Genomic DNA, 21,531 nt, shown 5'->3' on the forward strand with positions numbered 1-21,531 from the left:
GTGTGAAATGCTGGGATGACCTGAAAACTGGAGTTTCCTCTAAGCTTAACAGAACAAAAGCCTGACCTGGGCCCTAAGCTCCAGGTCTGTGCTGGAGCTCGGTGGCCACTGAGTTGAAGGGTCTCCCTCAGCCCCATCACTGCTGAACCAACTTGTGCCCTTGGGAAGCCTGGGTTGGCCCCTTCTCTGCGGACCTGGAGTAGACACCAGTGTCACTCGTCCCTGCGTTTGGCAGGGGCTGCAGTCTGTAGTGCACCCGGCTGCTGCTATGAGCAAGCAGCAGCACCAGTGCCTGTGCAGAAGATTAAACGTGACTTCTGCAGTGCCAGTCCAGAGACGGGGAGGCATAAACCAGTGTGAGGGCTTGGAGGTCCAGGTTCATGTCCACGGCCCTGCTGAGATGTCATGGAGCTGGGGAGCTCTGTGGCGGGTCTTGGAGGGTGCCGAGGGCTGGGGAAGCCTCACTCCCTGTCGCCACACCAGGACCAGTCTGGGGCTGCTCCTTGTCCTGGGCCAGCCCTCTGCCTTGCCAGGGTTTGGCAGTGGGAGAAGGGACGTGTGGCCTTAGGCAGGAGCCCGTGCTTGTTCCTGGCTTGTGGGTGCTGCATGACCCTTGGGTTTGCCTTCCTGCCCAGCCTCACTGAACAGGGCGGGAGAGAAGGGAGATGCTCCTGCATCGGCACCAGGACCAGGTGCTCCATGCAGCCCTTTCCTCCTGCTCCCTGCGGGGAGGAAGGGGCATTTTCCTCATTGCTTCCATGGTGACACTGGGTCTCGCAGCAGCCGGCTCGGGCCTGTGAGGCGAGAGCCTGGGGCAGGAGGCAGCCTGCGCGCGGCACCCTGCGTAGCACCGGGGAGATGTGGGCTGGGGAAAGCTCTTGGCTTCTGCTGCTCAGGAAAGACTATCCCTTCTTTTCTAGCTTGCTGCTGTGGACCAAACCTGTCATCTTCCTTGCATTGCTGCCCTTTTTTCTCCACTTCATCTCCTTTCTGGCAGTTGTCAGGGATGTATTAATGCTTCAGGAATGGCCTTGGAAAGGTGCAGGAAGGCAGACACAGAGTGAATCTTCAGCCGTTTGCAGCCTTCCTGCCGCCAGAGCAAAGGTCTGCAGTGGCCCCTGTCTCGAGGCAAGGGGATGATCTCGATAGACTCTCACTGGATTAGGATTTCTTTGGTCTGCCTCCTTCCTTGTCACCTTGTCTTCTGCTGGCCGCTTTGCAACCGCGGTGCCTGCCCCACAAACGGGTGTCCCAGGCAGAGCCGGGGTCGCTCCACTGTGCTGCAGCGGCAGCCTCCATGCAACATGGTGCCTGTGCCACAGCCTTGGCCAACAGCGCCTGTTTCTTGGGAAAGACGGGTCAATGCTGGCAGTGCTGCACACTGTGCATGCTATTAACTACTGGCCTTGGGTTAACAGTGACACAGGAGAACTTTATTTTGAAACAGACCACCAGAACAAGGTACGGGGAACCCCAGCTCCACACCCAGGAAGCTGCAGTGAGTCTGCCCTGGCTCCCTTCAGCCGAGGCAGCTCTCCTCTGCCTGCACTAAGAACAGACTGGCCCCTGGGCAAACACGACAGAATCTTTCTAGAAAACCTCAGGCTGAATCCCTGCTTCTCAGCCCTGTCAGTGCTGCCTTGCAGATGCACCCCGCAGGCAGAGCTGGGCCGGGAGGAGTGAGTCCAGCAGCACAGGGCTGCGAGAGGAGAGCCCCGCTGGCCGTGACGGTGATGTTGCTGGCCAGGACACGGCCCCTGGCTGGCACGCGGCCCTCAACCCCCTTGGGGAGCTGTGGAGAGCAGGGGTTCAACAGAGGGCTCAAATACGGAAGCAGGCAAAATGGTGTCATCGCGGGCGCTCGGGAGGGAAGTGCTCAGGGCTTTCGGATTGAATTGAAAAGCCCTGTTTCATGCTTATCTCAGCGCCTTGCTGAAGCCGTTGCTGCAGGATGACGAGAACCTGCCATTTCTGCCTGCTTTAGATATCTGCCTGACTTCCTTGCCGCCGCACTGCAGCTCTCTGCGCTCACTGACATCAGCCTGTGGCTTGTGGGTTGTTCTTGCTTCTCAGTAACCCAAACGTGCTGCATGCTGGTGATGTGCTGACGAGGACGGGAAAGGGGGTGTTGCCGGGGACAGACAGAGCTCTGGGCAGAGGGCCCCCGGGCAGCAGCTTCCTGCAAGCTGACGGATGACTAACAAACCATAAAACAACAAGGAGGAACAACCAGCGGGAAGTGCCTGTCCGGGCCCGGCTCAGTGTCTGGCCTCGCTGCTCCCGGTCCCGAGCGGGAGGTTGGCAGCCTGGCAGAGGCCACGCGGCAGCCGCGCACGCACAGGCCAGCGGTGCCCGTGGGGATCCTCACTGCAGGGCCTCGATGAACTCATCCTCCTCTCCGAAGAGGAGCGAGTGCTCGCAGGAGTCTCTCCCCACTGCTGCTGCTCTCAACACTTGGACAGGAGAAGGAGCCATCAGAAGAGGTGCTACTGTGGCTTTGGCTCTGCTCTGATGCTGCAATGCAGGACAAGATATTAATGTGCAAGGGGGAGCTGGCTTGTCAAGCAGCTCACAGCACTCTGGCTGCTTGTGCATGCATGTGCTGACTGCTCAACATCCCCTCCTTGAGTACATGTACCAACGCCACAGCCCTCCCTCTTGGCTCTTCCAGCTGCAAGAGAATGTTGCTCCTGTCCTGTGCTGCCCTTCCTGAACCGCTGGGGTGCTGGAGAGCGGCCTCACCACTTGTGAGGGAAGCGGGCTAGAAGGGCAGGACAGGCTGGGCTAGCTGAGGAGGACAGACATACCTGCTTGGGCTGGTGCCGTTCCGGCCGCTGCTCCCTGGGCTGGGCTTGCTGCCTCTGCACGGGTCTGCGCAGCACGTTCTTCAGGTACTTGTAGAGGTTGTTCCTCAGGTGCAAGGGGTTATAAGTAACTTCCACTTCCAGGCTGTTCAGGGCGCTCTGCTCAGGTGGAAGAAAGCGGCACATTGAAGGTGCGGTGTGACGAGTGGAGGCTGCAGCATTTCAGTTTTTTGGGGGGAACAGGATATTTGATTTTTGTTTTCCCTCCCCAGGGATAAGCGCCGCAGATGATCTTTGCCATTGTGCAGTGATGGGCAAAAGGGCCTCTGGCTGTCCTGCTAGCCACAAGGACTGCTCTGAGCTGTGTACAGAGCAATGGGTGTCTGCAGCCAGGTCCTGATGGGCTTCTGCCTTCCCTTGCAGGGTACGGTACTATTCCCTCCTGCCCAGAACAGGAAGCAGGGGCTGCCAGAGCAGCTCCAGCACTAACCCACTCTCACCATCCTGTATCCCTAGAGGAACTTCCATGGGGAAGGATGGGCAGCTCTGATGTCAAGAGCGCATGGCCTTTGCTTTGCATTCAGGCCCCTCATCTGTGCCTTTCAACAAGGCAGATTCCAAGGCTTTCTGCTCTGCTTTGGGGACAAAAAAAGCTTGCAGGTGGGCTTTTCTGAGGCTCATCTGAGCAAGGACTGCAAGGCTGTTACAGAAGCAGGAAGTAGGGTCTGTTTCCATGCACACCTCAGGCCTGGAGCTTCTGCTTCTGCATTCCAATGGCTTCCCAGCCCCTGAGCTATGGAAAATCTCCATCCCACACAGCAACACTGCAGGCACTGAGAAGAAAACTGCAGGGCATGTATACATATACATATACATATAATATATATAAACTCTTGGGAGGAAGTTTTGGAGTGCTCCATCATACTCCAGCTGGCACTAGCCATTTTCACAGCTGTTTCCTCCTCTTTTCATTTGCTAAACTTGTACTCAGGGCTCTGTCCTTTCTGGCAGCACCTGAAGCAGAGCTAGAAAACTCAAGAAAAACACATAGGGCTGCACAACAGGAAATACAGAACCATGAGTCTGTTGGAAGAAACAGAGACATCTTGTGTTCATTTATCTTACGCTTAAAGCACCAATTTCTGCAGTGTGAGGAGATCCCTGTTCCCAAGAAATACAGAAGATAGGTACATCGTTAGCAACAACAGCACGTCCTGTGCAAAAGGTTTGATGATTACCCAATCCCTGCTTGCACAGTGGGATTTCTTCTATGTGTTCTGGTGCAGGGTCATCAGTGACTTGCCTCTATAGGGCCACAAACTCTTTCAGGATGCTCAGTGAGGAGGGCTGGGAATGTTGATGGCAGCAGGAGCTCTCTGACGGCGACTGCTTTGACCAGCAGTGTGGCAGAGTCAGAAGGGATGATGATGTAGTAGGAATGCACCATGATGTTCCAGCTTGGACTAGTGTTTTGGGGCTCACATTTGGCCAAAAGCATCCAGTTCCTTTTCTAAATATCAAAAGCCAAAACCAATATGATCAGTGGACGCTAGTCACTTCAAGACTTTCATTGTATGGGTTGCTGGGCTGAGAGGCATGAAGAATCATAGAATCATAGAATCATAGAATGCCCAAGGTTGGAAGGGACCTCAGAGGTCATCGAGTCCAACCCCCCTGCACACGTAGGGTCACCTAGAGCACATGGCACAGGGCTGCAGATATTCATATATATCATATATATATGAATATATATATATGAATATATATATGAATATATATTAATCAATATGATCAATATCATCAATATATCAATATGATATATATTCATGATATATATATGAATATATGAATATATATCATAAAGATATTCATATATATCAGAAGGTAACACTATTATGCATTATTTGGAGGATAACCTGAGTTTGTTAATTGAATATATGATGATTCTTAAAAAATATATCCAATTTTGATTTAAGACTTTCTAGTTAATTCAAAGTTCTTAGCTTTGGTTAATTATTTTCACAATTAAAATGTATTTTTATCTCTAAGCCAGAATTCTATACCTCATAACTGTAAACATTGGATTTCTGATAGACTGGGCAGTTTTCTCTTAGCTTTTATATAAAATAGCTTCTTTCCATTGGCTGGAAAGACTCACAGGCCCAACTCTAACCTATGTAATGAAGCTGCAGGTTTTGAAGCATGCTTTTGGTGCAAGCTAGACAGAGCTTACTGGATATGTCCTGATTTTTCCTTTCCATGTCAATCCTGCTCTAAGACTGCAATTTGCACACACTCACCAGAAGACTGTAACACAGAGCATGGAAGCTGTGTTGGTTTGTCTCCAGTTCATCCCAGTCTAGTTGCCAGCAGCTCGTGGGCTTGATGATGAAGGGCAGTCCATACACTACTGACTCGCAGACCCCTTCTGCCTTCAGAGCTCTGAAAATGTACAGCTCGTGTTAGTGAAGTGTACCCAGCAGGAAGACTCTGTCTGGGGTTGGCAAACTCAACTGGTCGTGACATTATCAGCTGCAATACTGTTACAAGCATTTGCTGTCTGTAGTGCAATGGCCTGTCACAGGGAACCCTCAGAGAAGTACATTTGCAGTGGAAAGGACTGGCATGTTTTTCTTGCTGATCAACACTGAATTTAGCTCTCCCCAGCACGTTCCCTCTGCTGCCAGCACTGACAGAAGCATGCCGGATCTTCACTCAAAACAGCCTCTTCATCTGTCATCTTGGGCAATAACACACCCTGGCAATTACATCCCCTCCTAAGTGAATTTACTGGATTGTAGCTATCCATCACTTCAGCAGTTACATGTTGTGCTCTGCTCCTGCGCACAGCCAGCATGCCCCAAAGCACCACTGCACACTCTGCAGTGCCTGTTGGGCCAGTGTGCAGCGCACTCCTTGGCCAGGCTGACAGAGCGTGCTGCTTTGGTCATGGGCAGTCTACCGGCAACTACAGAGTGCTCCTCAGCTCCCTACAGGCTGAGATTCACTCTAAGAAGCACCACAGAGATGGGTGTAATTACGTACAATTTTAAATATGAGCAAGTCCAGAAAAGACAGGAGAGAACATCACTTTTCTCGTCATTCCGCATGCCTACTGGCACACACTGCAGATGGTAAAGAGAACAAATGCTTCCCTGAGCTCACCTAGCACTGTGAGACCTCTCTTGATTTCTTCTCTGTTAGTCAGCTGGCTAGCTCAGGCTCTTAAGGCCAGTTAATCACTGTACTCCATCAGGTAGGGGGGGAACAGCAGTATTACATCAGGCATACTGGGAGTGAGAGTTAGTTGGCTTCACACTGCAGGGTAATAATTGTTGTGTGCATAACATCTGCTTCCACTCTCCTAAAAGGCTGGTGCGACAGTATTTTAACTCTGCACTCCCTTCAGCAGATGTAAGTAGACTGTGCAAGTGCATAATACTAAGAGTTACAGGGCACATCATGCATTAGGATTTTGCTCACTAGGACACCAAGTCCCCAGTGCTTTATGTTGATGTTCCTAGTTGAAATTGCATAGAAAAAAAATGAAGGCTGCTATTACCTCAGCCTTCCAACCACCGAGCACAAGGCATAAGGCAACACTTACTTTACAACTCGAAGTTTATACAGCGCTGTAGCTGGCCAAGAAGCCAGCTGGCAGGATGAGCTCAGGTCTGCTGTTCTCATGCCATCAAATAGAGCTGGGTCAAGCAATCTCTCCTGCAGATCACACTTCAGACACACTAGAAGAGGGAAATTAGATTGCTGGAAATTGCAATGCTTGTCACATGACATGCTCAATGAACTTGCAAACACTTAATTCATGTTTGCTAGCAACAGCAAAGCTACAAAGGAATTATAGAATCATAAAATCATTATGGCTGGAAAAGACCTTTAAGATCATCAAGTCCAACTGAAAACATTTCACAGTCCATCTCCTTGCAGGTCTGATTAGAGATCAGATCAGATTAGGGCTGCTTTCCAAGCACAAAGCTACTTCTCTAGCCTGTTTCCAGTAGAAAAAAAGGAAATGACTTTGTGGACTTGTTAGCCTGCTTGAAGAACAAAGGTTAGGCCTGTGACACAAGGCCCCATTTTATACACAAGAAAAACTACCATGCTTCTCACAGCCAGGCACCCTGTGTGTTCCTGTGGATGATGAACTGATGTAGCAGGACCATATGCAGATTCCCATGGCAGCGTAATGGTGATGACAGAGCCAACTTATGGGAACCACCCACCCCTGCTATATCGTCCAACGGCAGTGCTCACCCAAAGGTGTGTTAGGGATTGGAACTTAGAGCCTTAAAGGGAAAAAAATGCATAAAGCTTGCACATTTTCATGTGTGTTCTTAAATATAACTCCTGGCAGCTCTAGATATAACATTAGCTATTTCACAGATTCACAGATTCACAGAATATTTAAGGTTGGAAGGGACCTCTACAGATCATCTAGTCCAACCTTCCTGCTCAAGCAGGCACACCTACAGCATGTGGCACAGGGTGGCATCCAGGCGGGTTTTGAAGACCTCCAGAGTAGGAGACTCCACAACCTCCCTGGGCAGCTAAATTTCCACGCTAAATAAATATGTAGAAATTTAAGCTGAATCGCTTTGTAAGACAGCATTTATTTAAGTGCAGTTCTGGCACAGAACTTTAGTATCAAGCACCAGGAAGATGAAGTTTGGGACCACATAATTGAAACAGAAGGTTCCTGCCTCTCAGCTGTGTCAGGTCCCTTTTATTTTGACCAAGTTGTTATAAATTCATATCCTCTTCAGGGCACATTTTTGGTGGCAGATGGAAATGGAATATTGTGTCAGCAGCTGCAGGACATTTCACCAAACAAGATGTTATCTAAGCAGGAGACCCTTTTTGGAGAACAGAAACTACAGAAAGACCTCAGAGTAACCCAGAGGCCTTACACTGTTCTATAAAGGGAAGAACATGTCCTGGAAAGGCCTGGTTAATCTGGAAGGCTGTGGGAGTCAGGAACCCCTAGCAGAAAAGGAGGGAAGATGAAGTACTTAGGCTGCTCTTGGTGGCCGTGGCATGGCTGAAGCCTCCTGATGGAAGGAGGAGATGGAGCTGTTCTCTATCTGTGCCATAGTCATGAAGCCAGGCTTTAAACAGCATCTCCAAGCTGATGACATTGTCCTCTACGGTCTGAACATCCATGTCCATTCCCAAGATTGCAATGTCTGTAGGGAAAAAGGATGAAAATTGCAGAAACATTTTCAGACACAGAAAGAACAATCCTCAGCCTTTTTGACTGTAATATAACCAGTTAGTTCATAAAATCATAGAATCACAGAATGCTTAATGTTGGAAGGGACCTCAGAGGTCATCTAGTCCCACCCCCCTGCACACCCCTCTCCCCCCAAGCACTTTCTCAAGGAGGCGCTTCAGAAGCCCTCACCATGCAGATCACAACACAGCACTTGATCCGGCCTCTTCAGAGGTGCCCCCAGGCCAAACCAACATCCTTCTTAGCAGAGGGGCAGGCACACTGGCTGAGGACTAGCAGTGTGAACGATGCAAAGAAATCTTACTTTGCTGTACTCTGGCCCTAAAGACTTTTCTCAGCAATTCTCAGCAATTTTGAAGACTTTTCTCAGCAATCCTCCCACTTTGCCCCAGCAAGAGACACCAGATACATGATTGTTTGTGATATCAGAGAGACTGCAAAACCAAAACACTGTACTAAAGTGAAACTTCATAGCAGCAGGAGAAAACTAGCACTACTAACGCAGATGATAAACACCATTTTGCAGCACGGCCTCACAACTACATTGCTAAGCATCCTCCCTGCTTGTTTAAAGGAACCTCTAGTCACAGGCCTGAGAAGAGCAGAAGCAAAGCCTAACCTGGATCTGACCAACCCACTGAAGAGCTGTTTGTGATCTCCGAGTTCAACATCCTTGTAGCAACAGGCAGTGCTATTCACCACAGTTAGACCTCAGTTCCCGACAAGGGAAATGAATAACATTAGGAGACTTGCTCAAAAGAAATTAAAAGGTGAGACCAGAAATGCTTGGAAGAACACGGCAAGTATTTAAGGCACCGTGTTGGAAGTACAGAGCAAATATATGAGTTCCTGCAACAACGGAATGGACGAATGGATGCCAGTCTGGCTGGACAGCCAGAGCTAGGGAGATCATAAACAACACAAAAGCCTTTCAAATAGAAACCCAAACCACTGCAAAGTAATGACCCAAAGGTATGTACAAATGAGAATGTATTATAAAGTCTAACAAATAGAACTTTAAAAGACATAATGGACAAAGGTGGAAAAACAGAATGTGATGAACAATTTGCAAAGGCATAAATATGCAGTATGTCCCTTTGCAAGCCTGGCAGCAGCAAACAGCGTGATAGCATTAATAGAGTCATGGTATAAAGAAGATATGAAACAAATATTTAGAGAAAATGAATCCATAGCAGAAACAGCGCTTTTTTTCAAATGTCTTTATGGAGCTGGTTAAGGATTAAATTACAGTGTTACACCCATTTACAATGAGATTTTTTTTCTTTCTGTTTTTCTGTATTTATAGGCTGCAAAAATGACATTATGCACCCCCTACATTAAAACAAAAACAAAAACAAAAACCCTCATTACTCTATCTGTCTGTAACAAATGTCTAAGACTAAAATAATCACTGTAATTCATCAAATGACCTGCAAATTGCAGACACACCTTTTGCAGCATGGCCATCAAAGCAGGAGCTACTTTCCAGCTGTCAGTTCAGTGCCTTCCCCAAGGTTGCGAGGGACCCGTGCAGGCTGTGGGAAGGGAATTCACAGCTTTTCTCTCGAGACTGTTGCATGAGCAGAACTACTCCTGCTGCCAGCCACGTGCCCTGACACTGCGGCCTTTGCTGTCACCTCCTGCAGAATGCAAACCTGCAGAGCAGGAACTCTGCAGTGACCAACTCTCTGTGTCTGATAGTCTTGGTCTATCTCTGGGCTAGTCACTGAAGATGCCATTAGTTGTTTAGAAGACAAAGCACAATGTAATGCCTATAACTTGTCTGGCAAATTTTGTGTCTGTGGGTGATAAGAGCAATAACAACATTTGAGTCTAGTAAATAGCAATTTTTTTTTGTGAATATTTTCTTAGTAAATAACAATTTTCTTTTAGTGAATATTTTCCTATTTGATTTTTCTCTTCCCTACTAGATATATAGCCACCTATGTGTATTAAATTGGTACAACACACGACAATTATAAAAAGAAACTTGTTGGTATCCATTCATAGAAAGAAAGGATTGGGATGCTGGTATCTGCTGTGTGATGGCTTTTGAAATCCTTGAAGAGCAGCATGCAGAGCCATTTACTGGTCAACCACAGGAAAAGGTTTTCTGGGATTTGTGGAAGATGGATTATGTTCCTAAAAATGATTCAATTCAGTGCTTCAGTGCTTGCAGCTTCCATGTGCTGCAGGGAAGCACAGACAGACAGGTCCACGTGTGTGTGGGATCCCAGGTGTGGAGAGAAGCCCTGCTGCAAGGAGCCAGCGGCTGGCTGAGCAGCAGGGGCAGCGTGGCCAGCACCAGGCAGCCCCATCTCCTTCCGTCAGAAACCTCCCTGCCTCCCAGACAGCAGCTTCTCAAGGTTAACACAGAGGAGATAAGGAAACAGTCCTGGCGGCTGAGAGGGGACTCTGGGGACACACAGGTGGGCTCGCTCCTCTGCAGCAGCCCCCGTGCCGGGCTGTGTGTTTGCTGGAGCAAACAGGTTTGCTGGAGTGACTCTGCTCGCTGCTGCGAGCTGCTTTGGTGGAGCACACGCTCTAGTAAATGTTTTCAGTTCAGGTAGTTGGTTGCTACGTTACTCCTTCCATTTTGAAACTAAGTTTATGTCAGGCTTTTCTAAATGGCACTAAAGTGAAGTATTCTATGCTTTCAAAGCACAACAAAGATGAAGCTTTGCTCCCTATTCAGTGACTCCTGTTTGACCATCAGCCACCCTTGAAATTCTCACCTCCATCAGGTGAGATTTGCAATGAGTTTCTTATTTTTTTTTAACCACTTACAGTGCCATTTTGAAGGCACTAGATTAATATGGCTTGGTTTAAATACACATATCATGTTCACCTCAGCTGTAAAGTTTTTGCAAATTGTGCTTAAAATTTCACTTTCATGTCACCTTAAATAGTATAACCACACACACTGAAATAAATGACCACCTTGTTTTTGAGGTTTGGTAAGAATAAAACAGTGCTACTGTTGCATGAGAAAGATCAGCCTGACTGCCCCAATGTTACACAAGTGCTTGTTATTTCCTTTCAAGGAGTCTGTAATTAACAAAACTTATGTTTTTTATAATGTGAAGCAAATAATTGTACAGTAATAATCAAGAGTTGTAGCTCTTCTTTGCTAATGCTGGTCCAAATTTCTTTAGCTTCCAAACCTGGCACCAATGTTAAAGGGTAGCTCTCACTGATGCATAACAGAGTTCTCCAGATTATTTCTTTACATTAAAACTAGATGTCTTGATAAAGGCTCTTGATCTTCCAGAAACTCTGGGCTTGATTCAGAAATCTAATAAAACTGTACCTTTGTGTCATAAAGGAAATGAAATTAGGTCATAAACTTAAATTCTGTAATTATTTAAAAGATAAAAACAAGAAGTCCTTTACTGCAGTTATGTAATGGCCAAGATAGCTGTCTGCTAAAAGAGATATTGCACGCTTGAGTTATGGTAAACTTAAGATGGGTCTTTCAGAGCAAAGACCTTCAAAATGGAAGCTTGGGTTGAAAAATAAAGGTTAAAGGGTCATAAAGAACTCATTGATTGGCGATTACTCATTCCAGAAGTAATACAAGCGTATGACCTGAGAAATGAAGTGTTCTAACCATAAATAAAACATGTAGCTAAGCAAGAGTAAAGGAAAGCAGCTAGTCAACAGGGCAAGTGCTTGATGTGGCCTGGACAAGACAAGATCTTGAGTTGAGAGGTGAGATTTTATCATTTTATGATCACTGAAATTTTAAGTGGCCTGCACACTTCTTCCTGCCTGCACCTTTCAAGGATCTTGACTTCCTCTCTCTGTGTCAAGTCAGTGAATTGCCCACAACAGTGCTCAGCAATAGGAGGTAAGTGTGTCTGCACATGTCCTTCCCCTTGAGCATTTTTTATTCACCCTAATCCCCCAATACAGCTGTACTGCACATTAATTCAATGTGGGCCAATTGCTATGTGGGTAATTCCAAGACATGCAGCAATACAGCAAGTCCCTAGACAGCCTCAAATGCTGAAGCCCTGGAAGAACCGAGTCTACGTGCTCTTTCCAGCAGTGACGAAGCCCCAGAGCAGCACCGTGTTACAAACCATCGCTATTCCTCCATGTGCAGTAGTCCTCACTGACCTGACTGCCACTCAGTGGCACTGAGGAAAGTGGCAGACACCAGATCCAAGTGAGAGCTGGAGCTTGTCTTGCTGTCAGAAGTCACCACGTCCTGCCCTGTTTGTACTCACCATCACAACCGGGCTCTTCTGCTGGCGCACTCTGCTCCGCACCCTCAGGCTCCAGGAATTCTCTCTTCAGCACCTCAATGATTTGAAGTCTTCGCAGACTCACAAGATCTACATCTTTTAACTTCTTTTCCAGCTGCTTCACCATTTCTTTGCCTGACTCGCTAGTCAGAATTGTAATCTGCAATAGATACCATAAAGTCAGTGCAAGAGCTGCCTCTAACTGTATTTTGCTGTCAACAGATGATGTCTGACTGAATAGCACAGGTACTATGGGGGAGGGAGGAGAGAAGGAGCTCTAAAATATCTATTCAGAAGCAGATTTAAAGGCATTCTTTAAGCTTTGGCTTTATGTAAGGAAACATTAAGTGGATGCAGAGGTTCTGTGTAGGAATGCTAATAGCTTTTGTGCCACTAGTGGAAGAAGATGGAAAAGGACCTGGTTCAGGGCATGACACAAAGAGCCTGCGACTCTCTGTGCTGAGACAAGATGTTGGGACTGAGACCAGAGAGCACTTAGCATGCTGTCTGACTTTGCACTGACGTTCAGTGCCATTTGCACTGGCTGTACTTGGCACAGGAAAGACTGGGACTGCTGTTTGTGCAAGTGGCACAACTAAGTAGGTACAGACAGCAAACATAACCATCATTGTGGGAGTAGTGGGACCAATTGCACTGGCTCATTGCTAATAAATTTGGTGCTGATATAACCTGCTATATGTTATCAAAATGGTTGTGCTGCTAGTTCTTGGGATTCAAGCCTAAATCTCTTCTCTCTCTCTCTTTTTTCCTTTTTTTTTTTTAGTAGCTCTGTAATCCAGTGATTATAAGACTTTAATTCACTGATTTGATTTTATTTTCTGTTCTTACTGGCTGAGGAGAACAGGAAAAGATAAGGCTACTTTTCACCCGAGATTGAGTATTACAAAAGACAAATGAAAATATCTCCTCAGGATCACAACTGTAAGCCATAGCTTATTGTTAATCACCAGACAATATAAAGATTTGGAGTCTGATTTGTAACTTGGCTGCTTGGAAGGGGCTGCCACACTGTGCTTCCTAGAAGCTCCCTAGAAGCTTCCTAGAAGCTTCCTCCCACACTGGGAGATGCTCAAGCTGCTTCCTGCCTCTAGGAACTGGATGCATTTCTCACTGCGCTTTGTGTTTTCCCAGGCCTCTGCTGGGGACCGTCCTGCTCTGCTGCCGCACAGAGATGGGCAGGAAGGGTCTAGTGATTGTACTGCCGGGCTCCTCAAGTCTCCTCTCCACTGTGGCAGGGGGAAGAAACTGTCTGCTGAGTTTGTCCATTTGGGAATGGAGTTGTCTTCACACCTCCTGCCCTGCAGATGCTGCTGAGGCTGTTTCACTGGTGCTGCTCGTGTTGTCCCTCTGAGGACCACAAAAGAGTATTTGCAATACTTAAATAAGCACTTGGGTTTTAACAAATTATGGATTCTAAAATATCTGACTCCATGCCTGCAGTCAGCTAAGAACATTTTACCTCTTTCTAGTTTAACTGTCACAAAAATGGCCATTTCCTGAAAGCTGTTTCTGATTTGCCCAAGCAAGGTGCCAACAGTTCTCATGTGCCATAAATACTGCCTGCCTCGGTCTCACTCTAAAGAAACTGTTCTATTATCATTGTAACACTTCCTTAAGAGCTCACATTTCTGGCAAGAGCTCACACATACGTGTACGCATCACCAGCTTCTCATATTCTGCATTTTTTCAAGCAGCTGCTGCCTGTGGTGCTTGAGATTCTCTCCCTGCCCAGTGAGGTGGCACGGGTGGCTCCAGGCCGGAAGCACCGCGGCTCCCTGCGCCTGCATACAGCTCCGTGGCAGGCTTCTCCGGGCGCAGGGAACAACGTGGAAACCTTTCTCTGGTTTCACTAGGTGATCCAAATAAATAAGCTTGATCCTTTGCTGTTTCTTTCTCATCTGTGATGCCTGTGGTATTGGTAAATGTATAGAAAGAACAAAATTCAAAGCCTCCAATGCTGGCATCAATTTGGATGTGGTAAAGGAAGGGGGTTACATGTACAGCTGTGAGAAACAGGCTTTTAGGACAGCAGGGAGTTCCCACCAGTCCAGCTGCAAGGGTTCAGTGATACTGTATGAGAGAATCCCTGGCAGAGAGGCTCTTTGCAGCAACTGAAGCATAGTTTGCTGCATGAAACTTCTGAAGAACCCCTACATCTCCTGAGTTATAGAATTCTCCTCCCTGCAAAATCTCCCAATTCAGAATCCATGTATGTTTGAAAATGGGTTTTCCTTTGCTCATCTGGATTTTAAAAACAAAACTGCATCTGTGATCAACACAGATGCACAAAACTGCATCATTCTGTAGTTTGGGTATGCTGGTATTGATTATACAAGTGTTGATCAGGCTGCAGCTCAGACTAAGCATGACAGCCAACCCTGAGCTTAGTATGGATTCTATTCTAGGGGCCTGTTTAGATGGGACTGAGCGCGTAGGTCTGCAGGTGCAAGGTTAACATTACAAACCACGAGGACTCACTATTACCTGCTGCCAAGAAGATGAACATTTGGTTGCCTACTGGAATTATCAACCAAGTGATATGTGGTCAAACTAGTCCCAGAGTGGAGGGCATCCAGGATTTTCTGGGGCATGGGGAGAGCAACCTGGTTGCATCATCCTTTTTGTGTCTACTGTAAAGGTGTCAAGGAGGTTACCCCTCCCAGGGGCACATACTAAGAACAGACATCCTGCTCCTTGAGCTTCAGGAGCTGCCTGCTCTACACAACTTACAATGGCCTTTTTAGCCTTTCCAATTGGTCCTTGGACAATAAATTGTAAGGAAGCCCTGTCGGAGTGGGAGCCCTGTGGAATTCCCAAGCAGTTGCAGAGAGAGGAAAATGCAAACTAAAAACAAGCACTCTGTTATTCCAAATAGTGACCATATGTTCATTTTACTCTGAAAAATGACTTAAGGGGGACAGTGCCAAGACCATGACAACTTTTAGACTTTACCTGTCCTTTCCTACTACACCAACTAATCTCACAATGAAATGCTTTTCCTTTGTCTATATAAATGCACTGTTAATGAATTGTGGGCAAACCTTAAGGTACAACGTGGACCACTGCACAAATGTCCTATTGATACCAATGAAAGTTCCATGCAAAGACTATAACCACAGCATGTAATTGCAGGCTGAAAGAAAAATCAAGTCCAGAGAGCGTTTTGAATGTCTTCTCCTTCAATACATTTCTTCTGCAAAAGTAATTCAAAATAAAACTTAAAAAATCCAGTTTTCAATATCTGGAAATTAAATTCATTGTTCTATACTGCAAAGTAAGTCACTCTCGGTAAGTAACTCCAAGCTGAATGTGGCATGTTCCAGGACCATCTAGCTGATTGTTGTACAGGCCTCTTTGGGGGAGCTGATTCATTAATTTCTTGGACCCTTCCCTGGCAGCCGGATGCCACAGAGACCATCGGAATGCCAGAACAAGTGCCGAGTCTGGTGGACGCCCCTCACTGCCTGCCCGTTTTCTTACCTCAACGGAACTGTTAGTGGAGCCTCCTGCTGCTGTGTGCCTGCTGTACTGTTTGAACTGCTGCAGCCCATCCTGTACAGCCTGTGCCACTGCATTTACCCCCCGCGGGAGGCAGCCTTCTCTGGGCAGGGAGCGCAGCTCGGAAAGGCAGCTCTGAACTCGTGCGAAGCTCTCTTTCACCTGCTGTAAAACAGTGTTCAGTGACACTGAAAGACTGGAAACATCAAACTGACACTAAGAAGCATTTTTCATTATGATCAACAAGGCTTTGGAATTTACTGCATCGAGATAAGTCTAAGGCCAGGAGCTTTGCACTATTCATAAAGCAGTGAACAGTGGTATGAATTTAAAAAATAGCCGGTTGCTATAGTAGTAATCGCACTCATGAGTACTCCTCAGGTTTCCAGCTCCCAATGCCTTGCCTACTGCTAGACAAAATGTCATGGATCTGCCTTCTCAGGGAGAGCCCACCCCTGTGACCAGGAACTACATGATGTCCCCAGCCCACTCCGACCCACTGCCACATCCATGCTCCTTTGCCCAGGGGTTTCACACTTCCAGAACCTGCCCTCGGCAGGACATGGAGGCAGACTGTATCAGCAGGCTCAAAAAGGGGCTACACAGACTCATGGGCCACAGTCCCATAAGCAGATGTCAAGGACAATAAACCCAGAACGTACCCTCTAACATCCCTAGTACTGCACTATGGAACAGTCGGAGCACGAGGAGAACAAAGTGCAGAGAGCAGCCAGGTCGCTGCAGCTCTCAGCACAGCCTCTCCTCTGGAGGCTGTGCTCATGGACGGATGGTGTCACTGCAGCTCTCACAAATAACTGCGCTTTCAGGACACCAAACACGGATGGATGGTTTGAGGACCCACTGTGGACCCTCTTGCTTCAAAGACGAAGCACTAGAGCAAGTGTTAGAAAGGAAAATTCAGCTATAGCTGTCACCTGTAAACATTCCCTATTCTTTCAGGTACACAGCTCTCCCTGTACAATGATTGCCACAAAGACAGTTAGTCTGGCTGAGCTAGTTGAATATTCTAAATGCACAAACTATTAGCGCCATATTCTCTTTGTTATCTCGTGTACTAGTCACACAAAGGATTTCTGTCCATATTGTCACTGCCTACTATTGTGATTTACACATTACTTACAGTTCGGTGTTGCCGAATCCTTAAAATCTATATGTTATTTAATAGTTTCTTGAACTTGGTATCACATCATCCTGGTCATCCAAACCCACAGACGGCAGTCTGCATGTGAACGAGGCTGGACAGACCTCTCCCAGCTGCTCTTTCTCCTCACAGTATTAGTAAAGGCTGCCCACCACACCGTGCCCAGCCTGGTCTTCCCTGAGCAAGGACAATGCTGCAGAGCACCGGGGATCCAGAGATGTTGGGATCATCTCAGCTGGTGTCAGCTCACATGAGCTTCAATGAGACCTGAGACACACTGGGCAAGTAAACTGGCAAATTCTGGCCAACGGAAAGATTATTGATGAAATCTCTAGAGGTCTCTTCCAACCTCTGTGATTCTGTGAATTCTAGCAAATCTGTTTGAAGCAATTTGAGGTATTATGCCAGAAATCACCTTTCTCTCAGAAGAGGCAGCCTATGCTTCACTTGCTTCAGAGGCTCAGAGCCTCTGAAGTACTCATGCAGTAGCTCCTGAGCAGCCACAGTTTACAACAGGGTTTGTGTTCACAAATGGCTCAGTTTGTTTCTGCAAACAAACTGGGACAGAAAGGTGAGACATCTCAAACCTCAAAATGGTGGGGACGGCAGTTTTGAGGAAAGATATCGAACTGTGTATTGGCCATGCCCTACGGAGAGAGATGTTTCTCTAATTGACGCCTGGCCCATTATATTAATTCTGCTGTAACATTAGTAACCTTCAGTAAATGCTGAGAGCAAAGACATGGAGCCAGGAGCTTCATCTGTCAACTCTCAGATTTCTGCAGATGTCTACCCTGAAATTTCAGGAGACAGCTGCAGCTCTCACAGACATAAATCAACAGTATTGCTCCTAGCAGTGGCAGAAGAGATCTCAGCACACTGGAGGGCATCCTAAACTCCCAATAACTACCTTGCCCTTGGAATCAACACCCGCAGAGTTGCATTTTTGTTGTACCCACAGAGCTAGTTTAAACATTCATTTAACAAGTTTGCACAAGCAGCAATTTCAATCCTGGAATGTGCTCTGAGATAAGTTAAGCTTATAAGCACAAACTGGAATGGCAGAATATTTCTTACTGCAGGTCACCATTAGACTAGGAAACTGCTTTGGAGATCTCACTAACAAAAGCAGTGATTAAAAGGTTTTTAAAACTTGACACTAAAGCAAGCCCATTAAATATATGGCTAATCTTGGATACTACTCATTAAAGATGCAGAGGTTGACTACAAAATCTTTTCAAACCCCCTTCCAAAGTTATTCGGTACATTTTTTTCCAGATGCTAATGGAAACTTATTGAAGAGAAATTTGCTATTCAGTCTAAAAAATTAGGTGTAAGGGGGTGTTGTCGCCCCTTAACAACTTGAGAGAACAACAGGTCCTACTTTATAAAACTATGTGTCCAGGTAAGAAATCAGCCCAGAAGTTTGAGCTCTAGCTTGAAAATTAAATGCATTTCTCCTCCAGGATGGAGTGTATCCTCTAGGAAGGCAGAGAGTGACCCATAGAGCAAGGGGCCACGCTGTTTTCAGCTTAGAAGTACCAGCTAACCAAGAGGTTTTATGTCAGAGAAACCTCAGTATCCTGCTGGCAGGAAGCAACAGCCCTCAACATATGATTTAGAATTCCATATTTACAGGAAAAAAACACAGTCCTGGAATTATGGAGAAGGTTGAAATGGAACAAAGATGTTTAGCAGACAGAGATATACGGCTATTCTTGATACCAGAGGCTGAAGAGGATCCAGATACTTGCATTATTCTTAGTGAAATTAGGCCCACTGAAGAGAACAGCCCTCCTACTATATTTACTGTCTACAATAATGAGCAGTTCTGAAAGTCAGCATTTAGGACACCAGCGGATGTTTAAAATGGGTGGTTACTAGGCAGAAATCGCAAGCAAAGCTGAGGAGGAGGAGGGGAGCAGGGGTTCACACCAGGTCATGGCACTTATCAGCAGGTAAGCACATCTGGCTCGGGTCCTGCCAGCGGGAACTGCCGGCGCCTCCAGGTGGCTGTTGCCAAACCAGACAAGTGCCACAGAAACACAATATTGTGGCAAAAGAGTCGATGAGACCTCAAGCTGTGTCGAAAGAAGAACAGGTTGTTTTCAGCTTCCAGTATCGGAATCGCATCCAATAACTAAATCAGCTTTGGTAAAAACAAAGCAAACAAACAAAAAAAACAGAAAAGTGAATACCGAAAGAGAGGCTTAGAAGTTACTGAGGGGCTGTAACAAAGATTTACACCAAGATTTATATTTTGTTCTCTTTCATTTATCAGCTAGAATATGAGAGAGGATTTAATTACCTTTACAAGAATAAAATATGATATAAGCAGTTTCTTCAATCAAGACAAAAGAGGAATTATATGAACGAATCCCTAAAATTTGAAGACAGTAAATGTGAATTAGGAACCAAGTGCAAATCTCACAGTGACAATGATTAATCACTGTAAGGAATTATACTAATTCTTTAGGTATACACAGATCAAAAATAGATATCTTTCTGGAGAAAGTGTTTTAATGGTATATGAGTATTTTAGTAAAATCCAATAGTCTGTAATACACAGCCAGGCATGGATCTGATAATTTCTCTGTCCTTTAAAAACTGTGACTGTCAGATGAGGAGTTGCTGTGCAAACAAGCAAGAGAGGCCAATGTGAGAAGTCCTGTGATGGGCAGTTGGGTATCACATCTGACATGCACTTGCATCTAGCGATCCACAATTCCCAAAGGAGCTCTGAGGCTGCTCTCAGCCAGCATAGGTAGGAACAGCGTCAGGAGACACCTCCCAACCAGGAAAGAAGGTGTTTGGCCCACAATACTTGCAAACTAATTTGGACATAAAACAGAATCACAGAAAATATGCCTGGAACCAGTTCTGAAACAGATTGCGTAGTCTATCCCCACATTCCCATGTCAGGATGAATTATATGTAATTTCGTCCTAAGAAGCAAGACAAGCATCTGTTCTTAAGCTCTCTAATCACAGAGATTTCACAGTCTTTCCAGACAATCTTCTGTATGTATCCTCCTAGTTATCCTAGTCATATTATGTATTATTTATTCTACAGAATAGATAATCCCATTTGCCACAGTCTTCTTACACATCACATTTTCTAGATTTACAATCACTGATGCTGACTTTTTTTTTCCCTGTGCTCAGTCTATATCTTTCTTGAGATATGAAAACGTGAAAAAAATAATCCAGAGAGAAAAAAATAATTCAGAAAATAATCTTTGCTAAATAAAATGGACCATACTAGACTGCATAAGTGAGAGTGTTCAGTATGACTATTTCTAATTGTCTGGCTTCACAGATGCTTATAAAATTTATCTCAAACTTTTATCTCAAAGCTGCCAATAATTCTCCATCTGCATTTATGCTGTTAGGTATCTCTAGACAAGTAAATTACTTGTTCTTATTGACTTAGATCTGTATATTTGTGACATTTCTCAAGTTTGTCAAAAATATTTTGGATTCTGATCCTTTCCTCTAAAACTCATGGAATCTCTCCCTGATTGGAAGTGTTCGTACAATCAGCAGTTGTACAGACCATTTCACCATCTGAATCATTGCAGCTATAGAGTTGTATTTGATCAGTTGGATAGAGAGGCAATGCTGACAGCTTCAGAAAGCAGAGAGGGGCAAATGAAGTAACAGAAGAGAACAGAACAAAGCCTGATTTATGCACATGAGCAACTTCACACATCCAAGACATGACACCCACTCTTTTTAAACAATGAAATCCACTTCTTCCATTAAATGGAATAGACCAAACCAAAATAAAGCAAAAAAAAAATTACAAATTATTCTCTATTTTACTTACAAACTTGTAGAAAATGTCACCTTTCTTTACTGAACTGCAACAAGCTATTGTATTCCTGTTTGTTAGACCCCGAGAGACAAAATTTCACATGTACCATGAAGGGAAGCAGACACTCCTGGTGGTTCTGCACCACGTAGAGACTCAGCAGGGGAATGCGGCAGGGACCCGCCAGACTGCACGCCAGACAGAGCACATTTTCCAAGGCTTCAGAGAGCACTGAACACGTGTTGGTCCATGAAGGGGATGTGACATCCACGATGAGGATCCGCGATGGCTGCTGGGAATGTGTTTTGGTAGCAGGAAACCCTCTCCGCGTTTCTGAGGTTACTTTCCTGGAATTCATGGCTTCTGAGTTTTGATACCATCTGCATGAGAACAGGAAAAAAAAATCCATAAAAAACAGCAATGAGGAAAGAACAGCATGATGGAGCGAGAGAATACTGCATGCACATACATGTTACACAGTGGGCACAAAGAACAGACCTTTGTCCTTTGGAGTACCTGACATACAGGGTCAGCCTCCCCATCAGTGACAGAATCTCAGTGACCGCAGCATGACAGTTACCCAGCAGATTACCAGGGATCTGCGGAGTGCCCAGCAAGGTCACCAGGTATCAGAAACAGGCTCCAGAACATGGATTGCAGCAAGTCCGAAAAAAATTGCAATGCCAGAAATCCCGAGACAAAGTATGTTCCAGCCAAACATCATCCTGGATTCCC

General features: G+C 45.9%; 1 protein-coding gene across 1 annotated transcript; it reads right to left on the reverse strand.

Annotated features, from left to right (window-relative positions):
- Nucleotides 1–2,337: 2,337 nt before the first annotated feature.
- On the reverse strand, nt 2,338–21,166 carry M1AP (meiosis 1 associated protein). The gene is made up of 9 exons (XM_026047178.1): nt 20,906–21,166; nt 15,804–15,986; nt 12,285–12,462; nt 7,832–8,005; nt 6,412–6,547; nt 5,105–5,246; nt 4,108–4,314; nt 2,808–2,963; nt 2,338–2,514 (listed from the first exon to the last, which is right to left on the reverse strand). Exons 1-9 carry the CDS (start codon nt 21,152–21,154, stop codon nt 2,365–2,367), a joined length of 1,575 nt encoding a protein of 524 aa, XP_025902963.1. The 5' UTR covers nt 21,155–21,166; the 3' UTR covers nt 2,338–2,364.
- Between the last annotated feature and the right edge of the window lie 365 nt (nt 21,167–21,531).

This window comes from Nothoprocta perdicaria, unplaced genomic scaffold, assembly GCF_003342845.1.
Source record: "Nothoprocta perdicaria isolate Ctin4 unplaced genomic scaffold, notPer1 scaffold_480, whole genome shotgun sequence".
NCBI lineage: Eukaryota > Metazoa > Chordata > Aves > Tinamiformes > Tinamidae > Nothoprocta > Nothoprocta perdicaria.

Excerpts from the sequence above, each read along its gene's own strand:
- M1AP (XM_026047178.1), bottom strand. The coding sequence starts at position 21,154 with ATGAATTCCAGGAAAGTAACCTCAGAAACGCGGAGAGGGTTTCCTGCT. Across the intron at positions 6,548-7,831 it reads GGCCACCAAGAGCAGCCTAA|TGTGTCTGAAGTGTGATCTG; the intron begins GTACTTCATCTT and ends TCCCTCTTCTAG. Across the intron at positions 2,515-2,807 it reads AACGGCACCAGCCCAAGCAG|CATCAGAGCAGAGCCAAAGC; the intron begins GTATGTCTGTCC and ends CCTGCATTGCAG.